Here is a 12,468-nt window from a genome sequence, read left to right as displayed (position 1 = left end):
CTCCTGGGCATCATTAACCCACTCCTTGAGTCCAGTAAAGATGAAGTATCTGTTGGCTAAAGTTAAGTAAGCTGTGTTAGATGGGAGCATGGAACATTGCTGTAAACTTGTCTAAGTACCAATTATGATGTGGCATCAATAAATATATTTGAGATGCAAAAAAGAGAGATTGGATATTTTAAAGAGACTGAACTTTTGAAGTGTTTAAATATTTTAAAGACTGGGAATTTTAAAGTTATACTGTGTTCTGTATTGTGAAATCAACATGAGATCTTGGGGATAAACAAGAAAGGAAAAGTTATGGTTTAATAGTAATGTATTGGTATAGCAAGTTGTCACAAGGTCAAATTTCCTGACTAGTTGTTTTTATCTTGACACAAGCTACAGTTATCTGGGAAGCTGAACCTCAGTGGAGAAGAGGCCTTCATCAGATTGCCTGTAGGCAAGTCTGTGGGGGCATTTTCTTGATTGATGATTGATATGGGAGCAGCCAGCTTACTGTGGGCAGTGCTACTCCTGAGCAGGTGGTCCTGAGTCGTGTGAACAAACAGGCCAAGGAAGCTGGGAGAAACACGCCATTAAATAGCATTCCTCCATGCTCTCTGCTTTAGTTCTTGCCTTCAGCTTCCTGTCCTGAGTTCTTGCTCCGACTTCCCTTCATGAAGGACTTGTAAGTATGTATAAGGTGACAGAACTCTTTTCTCCCCAAGTTAAATATAAAGGTCATGGCCTTTATCACAGCAGCAGAGAGCAAACTAATATGCTCACTTAGGAGACAGCTCTCCCAGGCCTGTCTAAGGGTATTTCCAGAGAGGATAACTGAGAGGGGAAGACGGCTTTTTAATTTGGAAAGCACAGTCCACAGGCAGAGATGAAGAGGCCCAAGGAAATGCAGTGTGCGTTCACCCTCTTTCTTGTCATCTCCTGAGCAGGTGTGCAGATCACTGCTGCCAAGATCTTCTACTGACATCAGAATCCAAGATTTTTTTCCTTCTTTTTTTTCTTTGAGACAGAGTTTCTCTGTGTAGCTTTGTGCCTTTCCTGGAACTCACTCTGTAGCCTAGGCTGGCCTTGAACTCACAGAGATCCGCCTGGCTCTGCCTCACAAGTGCTGGGATTAAAGGCGTGCGCTACCACCACCCGGCTAGAATCCAAGACTTTTAGCCTTTCACTGCCAGGCATGCCCAGGTTTCAGCATCAGATTGAGACTGCTGAGTTGTCCAACTTCTTTTTTTTTTTTACATTTATTTATTTATTATGTATACAGAAGAGGGTGCCAGATCTCATTACAGATGGTTGTGAGCCACCATGTGGTTGCTGGGAATTGAACTCAGGACCTCTGGAAGAGTAGTCGGTGCTCTTAACCTCTGAGCCATCTTTCCAGCCCCAGCTGTCCAATTTCTTGAACCAAGCAGCTACTGGCTTCTTTGCCTCTCCTGCACACAGACAGCATTGGACAACCAGCCTCTGGAATGTAGACCAACCCACTAACCCCTTTAAAATGTTCTTTTAGAGCCTAGCCTTTTAATCTGTGACTAGTAACCGTATATGGTCATGCAGTTGAGTGTGGGGTTGTGAAAAATTTGGCAAGAATAAAATTTTTTCCCAAGAGCTCCAGACACTTAACATGAAACTGAGAGATTTGGTGTTTGACCTGATTTTCAATTTTGCTTTGGTCTGTTCTTTCCTTGCCACTGTCCAGTTCCTAACTTTTAAAATGGGATCTGTGATTATTAATATTGGGTGTCAACCTCACTGGATCCAGAATCAAGTGACATGTAAACCTGGGCACACCTGTGAGGTATTTTCTTGGTTAATTTAATTGAAGTATGTAACACAAATTCTAAATGGTCTTTTAATAAAAAATCCTGGTGCCAGATATTGGGGTGAAAGCTGAAAGATCAGAGAGGCAGAGCAAAAAAGCCTTGGTTCCTGTCTCCTCATGCCTTATATACCTTTCTCCGCTCACCATATTACTTACTTCCTAGTGCTGGGATTAAAGGCGTGTGACTTCCCAAATACTGGGATTAAAGGTGTGAGATCTCAAGTGCTGGGATTAAAGGTGTGTGTCACCACTGTTTGGCCTCTATGTTTAATCTAGTGGCTTGTTCTGTTCTCTGATCTTCAGGCAAATTTTATTAGGGATATATCACCACATTTCCCCTTTTTTGTCTAAAATAATAGGTTATAACTCATATAACAAAAACTATATACAATAAGTATAATAAATAAATACAATATATACAGTCAAGAAGTACATTAACAATGTCCAGTCCATTAACATTTGACAAATTCAGAGAAAGTACTCCATTATCTATCCTAATTTGGGGAGTCCAAAATGTACCTAATTTACTTTCTATCCTAACTTGTTTTACCAACCGAGTACTGTCTTTTGATGTCTTTTAAACTTACACACTTTACACTTCTTCAGTGAGTTTCTTTTCTGAATTTGTTAACTAGGAAAACTATAATTATCTAATCTTCAGCTTCCTCAGAGACCCAAGTCTTTTTCAGGCTGAGGAGTTGGTGAGGTGAGATGTGCCTATGACTTGTTCTTTTGTCTCTCTGATCTTTCAGCGTTTACACCAATATCAGGCTTCGTGTTTTTTATTAAAAGACCATTTAGAAATTCGTGTTACATCAGTGGGGTGATCCACCTTCAATGTGGGAAGTACCTTCCTGTGAGAAAGAGAAGATTGGTTTTTGCCTGTTTGCCATCGAGTTGTGCTGGCAGCTTCGTTTGTGCTGCTGCTAGCCTGGTCCTGCTGCAGCTGCTCTCGCCACTCCTCATTGACAAGAGAGCCCAGATTTTTTTCCTTCCACCACGGCCAGAAGACTGGTGGCCTTCCAATAATCCTGCAGGCCTTCGTGTCAGACTGGGAGTGGTCAGGCATTGGGCCTAGTGGACAGAGCAGCTACTAGGGTCTCAGTCTAGCCAGTATGAAGGCATCATTGTCAGATTACCTAGACCATATCATAGAAGCTAATGTGACAGATTCTGTACTATATATTAATTCTGTTGGTTCTATTCCTCTAGGAATGCGTATTCTGTGCCATTGTATATTAAATGTAATTTGCTTTGCTTTCTTATACAGGCTTACAGTTAAAAGGTTGAATCTCAGAGTCACTATATACTTTAAAAAAAGTCTCTGTAATAGTTCTGACTGTCTTGAAACTCACTGTGTAGACCAGACTGGCTTTGAACTCAGAGATTCACCTACATCTACCTGCCAAGTGCTGGGGTTAGAGGCATGTGCCACCACACATCAGATTTTTAAGTAGTGTTGGGAGTTTTAAAAATTGTGGTGATACTTAAAGTTGGACTAAATACATTAATACATTTAGGATTATGAGATGGGCATGAGCCGCTGAGTGCCATGGGTTGAATGTTAGGATTTTTTTTATTAAGAAATTTTTTTTTATTTATTTTATATACCAATCACAGATCCCCCTCTCTTCCCTCCTCCTGATCCCTCAAGCCTTCCTCCCCCCACCCCCCATTTCCCTCCTCTGAAAAGGTAAGGCTTCCCATGGGAAGTCAGCAGAGCCTGGTACATTCAGTTGAGGCAGGTCCAAGCCCCTCCCCCTGCATCAAGGCTGTGCAAAGTGTCCCACCATAGGTAATGGGCTCCAGAAAGCCAGCTCATACACCAGGGATAGATCCTGATCCTACTGCCAGGGGACCCCTTAAGCAGATCGAGTTACACAACTGTCTCGCTTATGTAGAGGGCCAAGTCCAGTCCTGTGGAGGCTCCACAGGTGTTGGTCTAAATTTCATGAGTTTCTACTAGTTTGGTTTGGTTGTCTCTGTAGATTTCCCCATCATGATCTTAACCCCCTTGCTCATAGAATTCCTCTTCTCTCTCTTTGACTGGACTCCTGGAGCTCGGCCTGGTGTTTGGCTGTGGATCTCTGCATCTGCTTCCATCAGTTACTGGATGAAGGCTCTATGATCATAGGGTATTCACCAATCTGATTACCAGGGTAAGCCAGTTCAGGAACCCTCTCCACTATGTCTAGTAGTTTAAGCTGGGATCATCCTTGTGGATTCCTGGGAACTTCCCTAGCACCCGGTTTCTCCCTATCCCCATGATGTCTCCCTCTCTCATGGTATCTCTTTCATTGCTCTCCCACTCCATCCCTGTTCCAGCTTAACCATCCCATTTCCTTCTGTTCTCATCCCCCATTCCCTACCCTCCATTGCCTCCCCACCCACAGTTAGCTCATGGAGACCTCATCTATTTCCCCTTCCCAGGGTGATCCATGCATCCCTCTTTGGGTCCTCCTTGTTAGCTAGCTTCTCTGGAACTGTGGGTTGTAGTCTGGTTATCCTTTGCTTTACATCTAGTATCCACTTATGAGTGAGTACATACCATGACTGTCCTGAGTCTGGGTTACCTCACTCAGGATGATATTTTCTAGTTCCATCCATTTGCCTGCAAATTTGAATGTTAGGATTTTTTTCTTTTTTTGGTTTTTCGAGACAGGGTTTCTCTGTGTAGCTTTGCACCTTTCGTGGAACTCCCTTGGTAGCCCAGGCTGGCCTCGAACTCATAGAGATCCACCCGGCTCTGCCTCCCGAGTGCTGGGATTAAAGGCGTGCGCCACCACAGCCCGGCTGAATGTTAGGATTTTTAAGTGATGTGTTTGGTTGTCAGATTGACAAGGGGTGGACTCTTTTTTTGTTGTTTTTGTTTTTTTAAGACATAGTTGCTCTGGGTAACAGCTCTGGCTGTCTTGGAACTCGCTCTGTAGACCAGGCTGGCGTCAAACTCACTGAGTTCCACCTGTCTCTGTTTCCTGTCTCTGAGTGCTGGGATTAAAGGTGTGCACCACCACTTCCTGGCAGAGGGTGGACTTTTTAATAGTTAATCTTCATTGTAGACTTGTGACCTGTGCCATAGTTGGCAGCTACTCTCACCACTATGCATGCCTTCTTTGCTATAATGGACTATACACTCAAACTGAGATGCAGTATGAGCCTTTTCGAGGAGGTAGAGGATAGTTTTCCCCTTAGCCTTGTTCTTTCAGTTTACTTACTAGCAGGGGAACGTTGAGTTGTTTTCTTTCTGAAGTCCTAAGAAGATAGCCCAGAAAGGACTGTTTGTAAGCTGAGTCCTACCTTACCGTTCCTACCAGTGTGCAATGTTTCCATGACCATTCCTGGGCTGAATTCTTGCCAGTAACTTTTCCCATCCAGGCTTGCCAATGTGGGAAGTATAGGCACAGCCTTCAAACTGGTCCTACCAACTGGGCCAGAGGACTACTTGGTTGGATGGTCCCTCATACCAGAATCTCTGCTCATGAGAATGTGGGTATGGAAAATACCCGAATTGTCTGCATTTCTATTAAATTTCTCTGGTGTGGAAAACAGTCAGAGCAAAGCAATCTACACTTGTAGGGCAAGTTGTAGCGTACTAAGTAACAGTTCTCTGTACCTTGGTCATGCCAGTCTTTGTTCTAGCAATCCCAGCCCTCTCATACTCACACAAAACTAGTTATTTATCTCTTCCTAGAGGTCAGACTGTGATAGGTATGGGTCACAGTTCAGAGGTCACCCATATACTTAAGATTTACAGGTTCTTGTGTTTCCAAACAAAACAAATAGACAAAAATTAGATAGTTGTAAAATAGAGACGGTTTATTGAGAGAGCACTTCTGAGATAGAAGTGGACCAGAGAGCTGGAAAAGTTAGAAGCACAAAGGCCCTGGGTGAGGAGAATATGGATCATTTTTTATAGAACCTGCCTTTTCCTTATTTGGCTTTTCTTATGTGTGCTCTGTCCTTACAAGTAAGTAGCCCTGTTGGGGAGGGGTTTCTATTCTTTAGGCCACTGACTTCTTTCATATGCTAATCTCCCTGCCCTATTCTGCTGCTGCAGGATTGTGGTTTCCCAGATGTTATCTGCCTTTGGTTTCTTTCTACTGTCCAAGTAGATCTGTGCCGCATCCCCACAAGTCTTCATCTAAATCACAACCTATTTCCTGGGCCCACACTGATTCTCTAGATGATTACTCACTTACCCAGTGGAGAGCAGGATGCATTTGGGGGTAGGAGATAGAGAACTGTAGGGGATTCTGCTCTTCTGACAGAGATTTGACTGTGAGACTTCTCTTAGATGATTCCTTACTGCAGCATCAGTGAGTGAGCTACAAAGTATAGACTCTTAGCCCCTAGTCTTCCTGCCTGCTGCATGATTACACATCATTTAGCTTGTACTGTAATTTTGCAGATTACCAGATTGTGTGCCTGTGGAGCTCATCAAGGCTTTCCTTTTCTTTCTTTTTTCTTTTTTTGCTAAAACCCCCACTTTTTTATTGTCAAGTGCTTTATGTTTTTGTTTCAGATCTAAAATTCAATTTTCTGGCTACCATCTAGTTATAATTGTTGCTCTTTTGTACTGTCCACTCACCTCTCCTATAGCCATACAGATTTACCCACGCGTCTAATGCTTTGCTTCAAATTTGTGGAGATGTAAATTATCTTTAACTCACTGTCTTCCCTCCTGATGAAAAGATATTTACTATTATTAATGTGTACATGGTGTATGTGTGCGCGTGCGCGCGTGCGCAGAGATCAGAGTACGACTTTTGGGAGTCAGTTTTATTCTTCCACCGTGGGCTCTTGGATGGAACTCAGGTCATTAGGCTTGCAAGATAAGTTATTTTCCCATTGAGCCTTTTCACCAGTTCTCCTTTGATTGTTTCTTATGTATTATGTCTCTGTACACTAACATTTGCATTTTAATTGCAATTTTTAAAAATTACCATTTTATATTTTTTATGAAAGCACATATTGGTTAAAGATTGATTCAAAATGTAAGTAGGCCTATGGGATCTTAATGTAAGCAAAGGATGGAAAGTTTAATAAACTTGAATTTTGGTATTTTATGAAAGAAGAATATCCACAAGTATTTGAAAAGACTATTTTCAAACTATATGCATGTATTAAGCTAAATTTTCTTCATATACTCAACCATAAGAATAATGTAGAAAGAAGAATCCAGGCATTGTGAAATGCTAGAAATTAAATAGATCTGCAAAGATATAAAATGATACTCTTTTCACTACTTTTTGTTTTGGAATAATTTAGCTTGCTTTTATAACAGTGTTAATACACAGACTTTTTGAGGCAAGGTAGTGCTGTGTAAGCCCATGCTTGCCTGTAATTCACTTGTGGTCTAGAATGGCTGAAACCCATGCCAGTCCTGCAGCCTCAGTTTAGGAGTGCAACGCTGGGATTATAGGTGTACACTGCTACGTCTTATTGCATCTGTTTGTTTCTTTGTGTGTGTTTCAGTATGTGTGTATGTATGTATGTATGTATGTATTTATTGGGACATGGCCACTCTATGTCTTATCGTATCTGTCTGTCTCTTTGTGTGTGTTTCAGCATGTGTGTGTGTATGTATGTATGCATTTATTGGGACATGGCCACTCTACGTCTTATCGTATCTGTTTCTTTGTGTGTGTTTCAGTATGTATGTGTGTATGTATGTATGCATTTATTGGGACATGGCCACTCTACGTCTTATTGTATCTGTCTGTCTCTTTGTGTGTGTTTCAGTATGTATGTATGTATGTATGCATTTATTGGGGACATGGCCACTCTACGTCTTATCGTATCTGTCTGTTTCTTTGTGTGTGTTTCAGTATGTATGTATGTATGTATTATGTATGTATGTATGTATGCATTTATTGGGGACATGGCCACTCTACGTCTTATCGTATCTGTTTGTTTCTTTGTGTGTGTTTCAGTATGTGTGTATGTATGTATGTATGCATTTATTGGGGACATGGCCATTCTAGGGAGCTCTAGCTGTCCTGGAACTTGCTCTATAGACCAGGCTGGCCTAGAACTCACAGAAGTCCACCTGCTTCTGCCTTCTGAGTGTTGGGATTAAAGGTATGTGCCACCACACCCAGCTTTGTTATTTTTAAAATAAATAACATTTATTTTTTGTTTTAATTCATACTATTGGTAAATATTTTCATGTGTTTGGAGATCTTTTTGGCTTTTTGAGACAGGGTTCCTCTATGTTACAGCCCTAGCTGTCCTGGAACTCATTCTATAGACCAGACTGGCCTCAAACTCACAGAAGTCTACCTGCCTCTGCCTCCCAAGTGATGGTATTAACTGAGATAAACAAAATATCTTTAAATTCTTGAAAATTAATAAAAGCATTTTTATGTGTGTGTGTGTGTGTGTGTGCTTGCGCTCTTATGCAAGCCACATGTGTGTGAGTGCCCGTGGAGGTCAGAAGATGGCATTGAATCCCCTGGAGCTGGGGTTACAGGTGGTTGTAAGCTGCCTGATGTGGGTGCTGGGAATCAAACTCAGGTACTTTGCAAGAGCACGAAGTGCCTTTACTTGCTCAACCATCTACCAAGTCTTTGATAATTTCAGTTAATGTATTTTGAGACCAAAGGATTGTTTATAGAGTTGGTCTACAGGTAGGATTTTCATAGTGTGGCTTGTGGTTCCTGGACGAATAATATCTATATCACTTGGGAACTAGTCAGAAATTCATTCTTGGGTACCCAAGAAATCCCATATTCTGTGGGCAGGGCCAACAATCTTCATTTTGACAAGACTTGTAAATGATTTTATTGGATGTTAAAATCTGAGAACAATTAGTGCAGTGTGTTATGCTAGAGTATTTAACAATGAGGGAAAAAAGAGAGGAAGGAGAGGTAAGCACAAAGGAAGAAGGATAAGAAGAATAAAAAAAGGAAAAGAAGAAGAAATTTGGGTCATAGAGTACCATGGTCAATGGAAAGTTATGTTATTTCAAGGTAGAATATATATGAAATTCTTATAAGTAAACTGTCAAAAGTTAGGGAGAAGCAGACTGGAGGAGGTGGGTAAAAAAGGAGAGAAGTACAGATTAGAAGGAGATGAACATTAATCTAGGGAGTAACAAGACGTGTTAGTGGGTAAGTGTTCCATACCTGGAACCCACATAAAGGGAGAAAGAGAGAACTGACTTCATAAACTTGTCCTTTGATCTCCATACAAGCACTGTCACATATGTACAGTAATAATAAAATCTAAATAAAAAGGAAAATTAATTAATTAATGTGGTCAGATGTATATGTAGAGTGATGAACAGTTAATTGGTGCTTACTATATGAAGTGTTGCTCTGTGACCTAGTGATTAAAAGGTCAGTTAAGTTTAATATGTAGTACCTGTCTTACAGAAATGTAAACTTTGTGGAGAATACAAATCCATAGACAGATGCATTGCAACAGGGTAATTGCTTTAAAGGGGAAATTATATAGTACAACAAAAAATGAGTAGTTAACAATATGTGATAATTAAGACTGTGGAGGGACTGGCTATATAGCTCAGTGATAGAACACTTGCCCAGCATGCATGATGCCCTGGGATTGAGGAAGAAGATTGTAAATTTTTTTTCAGAAGAAAAGGAACATAAAATATACTTTTTAAATTGTAGAGAATTAGAGGGTAAAAATGTACCTCAGGTAAGAAATGAATCTTGGGGAGGAGTACAGTAGGTAGGAGGATATGTCATGTTATGGAAGACCTGAAATCACAAAATGTTTCACTTTTGTGGGAAATGTACTAAGTATATCAGTAAAGAAAGAAAACAATTAATTTTGACTGAGTGTCCACGTAGTACTGATAGCTATAACATTCTTGTTTGCTGATCTGCAAAGGGGTCCAGTTAGCAGCATAAATTATTTATTTACTCTGGATCCATTTAGTGTAATTTACTGTCTTTAGATTGATTGTATTGGTGTCAACACTTAGCTGTCTACTGTCTCTCTAGCATTTAATCCTTATGTAACTATAGGTATAATCTATTGTTGAGCAACAGTTCAAATCCAACTTTAGAGCTCTTGTAAATCTAAGATTCTTCATCCATTAGGATAATTTGTAATACTTCATTGATTCATCAGATTATGATTTCAGAGAAGGTTCTTTTCTTTATCATCACTAAATACTGTATAGGAAAAAAACTTTTCTCTGGATTCTTGACACTGATGGTAGTTTTGACTGCCAAAAATGTTCTTCTCTTCTCTCCTGCTCCCTTCTCTCCTCTCCTCACCCCTTCTTTTTCTTCCTGTGTTAGTTAATTAAACATAGGCCATATTAGAAGTGTTCTGTCACTGAGCTATACTCTCAGCTTCAGTGTTTACATTATTGTATGTTGTGTTATATAGTTATATGCTTTCACATCCATGATCTCATTTGATAATCATATAACCAATTCTATATGGTAGATATTACTGTCCCTATTTTATAGTTAGGAAAATTGAGACCCAAAGAGGTTATGACTTTTTTAAAGTTCACTGAGCAAAGAAATGGAATAGCTGGAGAGCAAAAGTACATGCATAATTTTTTCACTACATCATCTTAGATGTAATGAATTAGTCTCAAAGTGGCAAAACTTGGTTATGTGATTTTCTGACACACACTGGAATGGCTATAGACCAATATATATAGCATGTTGCCTCTTATCTCTCTGTCTCTTGTTTTATTTGGGGATGGTGATGTGAGGAATGGAACACAGGACCTTGATGTCCTTGGAAGGTGCTCTACCATTGAGCTATATCCCCAGCCCTGACTCTTCTTTAAGACTTGCTTTTGTTTGAATTCTCTATCCTGTGAGTTTGAAGCATACTGGATTTTCTCTGTAATTTAAAAAGTATGTTTTATGTTCCTTTCCTTCTGAGAAAAGTTCACAATATTTTTTCAGTTCCAGGGTATTATGCATGCTGGGCAAGTGTTCTGCCACTGAGATATGTAGCCAGTTTCCCCATAGTCTTGTCACAACATAGCTAACTACACATCTTTTGTTTTACTGTGGAATTTCATTAATATTTCTATTAAAACTATAATAACATGTATTACTATAGCTTTAATTTCTGTAGAATAAAATGAGTAATGATAAACATTTTATAGTTTATTCGAGCATTAGTCTCATTGTTTTGCATGTTATGAGGATAGAAAGCAGCATCCTAATATGAAGTATTTTTCTTAATTATAAGATTTCCTTGGCAAGTATTGACTGGATATTTACAGTATAGATGGGATCATTATTTTTAATCTCTGTAAGTGTGATTTGGTTTATTGATGTTCTTGTCTTAATTTATTTTCCTTTTAAAATGTTCTACTATGAAAAACCATAATGGGAATAGCTATTCAGAAAGATATCAAAGTTTATGTTTGTCAGGTTGATAGAGGAGAAAACTAGAGTGACATGGGCATTTTACATCTTTTTGATGTTGGAGATGGATTCTAAGTATTTGTCTGTGCACTGAGTTAAATCCCCCCAAATCAAAGCACGAGAATATTTGACTTTACATAAAGAGAAGAAAACAGCAAATGTAGGGGTTTTCTCCCTTAGAAAGTGATTTATAACGTTTTGTTGGAAAAAAAAGCCCTATGTGGTGACTCACAGGTGTAATCACAGCATTTGGGGAGGCTGATGCAGGAGGATCACTGTATTGGAGGTCAGTCTGGGCTACATAGTGAGTTCCCCACAAGCCTGAGTATGTGTGTGCATGTGCCACACACTCTCACCAATAAAGATAAAATAAATAAGACTGTGAGACAGTTATCCTGTCATTTAATTTTAACCACTTATTGACACCCTCTTTCTTAGGCTGTTGCTCAAGGGGATTTTCAGAAAGCATCTATGTGCATATTACGTTGTAAAGATATGCTGATGAGGCTCCCTGAAATGGTGAGTGAAAGTTTTCACTTATTCTCCAAGAGTTTGAAAATATGCTATATCAAGTCCATGAAGAGTTATCACTGCTGTGCAGAACTTTTTGGAGGTTCTATTTGAGATCAGTCCTACTTTTTTAGCTGATCTTTAAAACAATTTGCTTCCCTTGTTCTGTATCAGAAAGGGCATTCAAAAAGATGACACCAGTTAGCTCTTAGATTTCTTTGCTCATCCTTTTATTGCCAAATCATTTTGATAATATTTCATGCTATGTAATCAAAGGATTAAAGTGAGTTTATTTCTCTGCTGATGAGGTTGAGTGCAGTTAATTATGTCACTATCACTATCCTAGTATTTTCCTATATCGGGATTTGGAGGTATAAGAGATTCAATAGGATAAAGACTGCTTTCTTTCCTGGGTCTCATCAAGATGTCCAAATATAGCCTTTTGCTTTTCTTCTTTCCCTTTCCTGCCCCGATTCCTCTCACTGGCCAGCTTTTCCTTCATTGTTTATGCCTGCTTCAGACTTTACTCTTACAGAGGGATTAATGACAGAGATAGAGTTGGATGTTAGGGAAAATGTGTTAAAAGTTATATAAATTGTACCTGTGAAACTGTTAATTTCCATTAAATATTTTCTTTAATGTAGAACTGAATTTATACATTTATACATCACATAAATGTACCAGGTACTCTTTTAAGTTTAAATATTAAACATTTTCATGTTTACTAAAAAGTTACTAGTGTAAACAGTTCACATATCTGTT

General features: G+C 39.4%; 1 protein-coding gene across 1 annotated transcript in view; it reads left to right on the top strand.

Annotated features, from left to right (window-relative positions):
• The window catches only part of Tex11 (testis expressed 11), a 277,802-nt gene that overhangs the window by 23,987 nt on the left and 241,347 nt on the right, over positions 1-12,468 (top strand). Inside the window, exon 7 of the mRNA XM_059251477.1 lies at positions 11,635-11,715. Coding sequence (XP_059107460.1) covers positions 11,635-11,715 — 81 coding nt within the window. The remainder of the gene's footprint in view (positions 1-11,634; positions 11,716-12,468) is intronic.

The sequence above is a fragment of the Peromyscus eremicus genome, chromosome X (genome assembly GCF_949786415.1).
Source record: "Peromyscus eremicus chromosome X, PerEre_H2_v1, whole genome shotgun sequence".
Classification (NCBI taxonomy): Eukaryota; Metazoa; Chordata; class Mammalia; order Rodentia; family Cricetidae; genus Peromyscus; species Peromyscus eremicus.
Note: the sequence above shows the minus strand (reverse complement) of the source record. Positions and strands in the feature narration are given on the sequence as shown.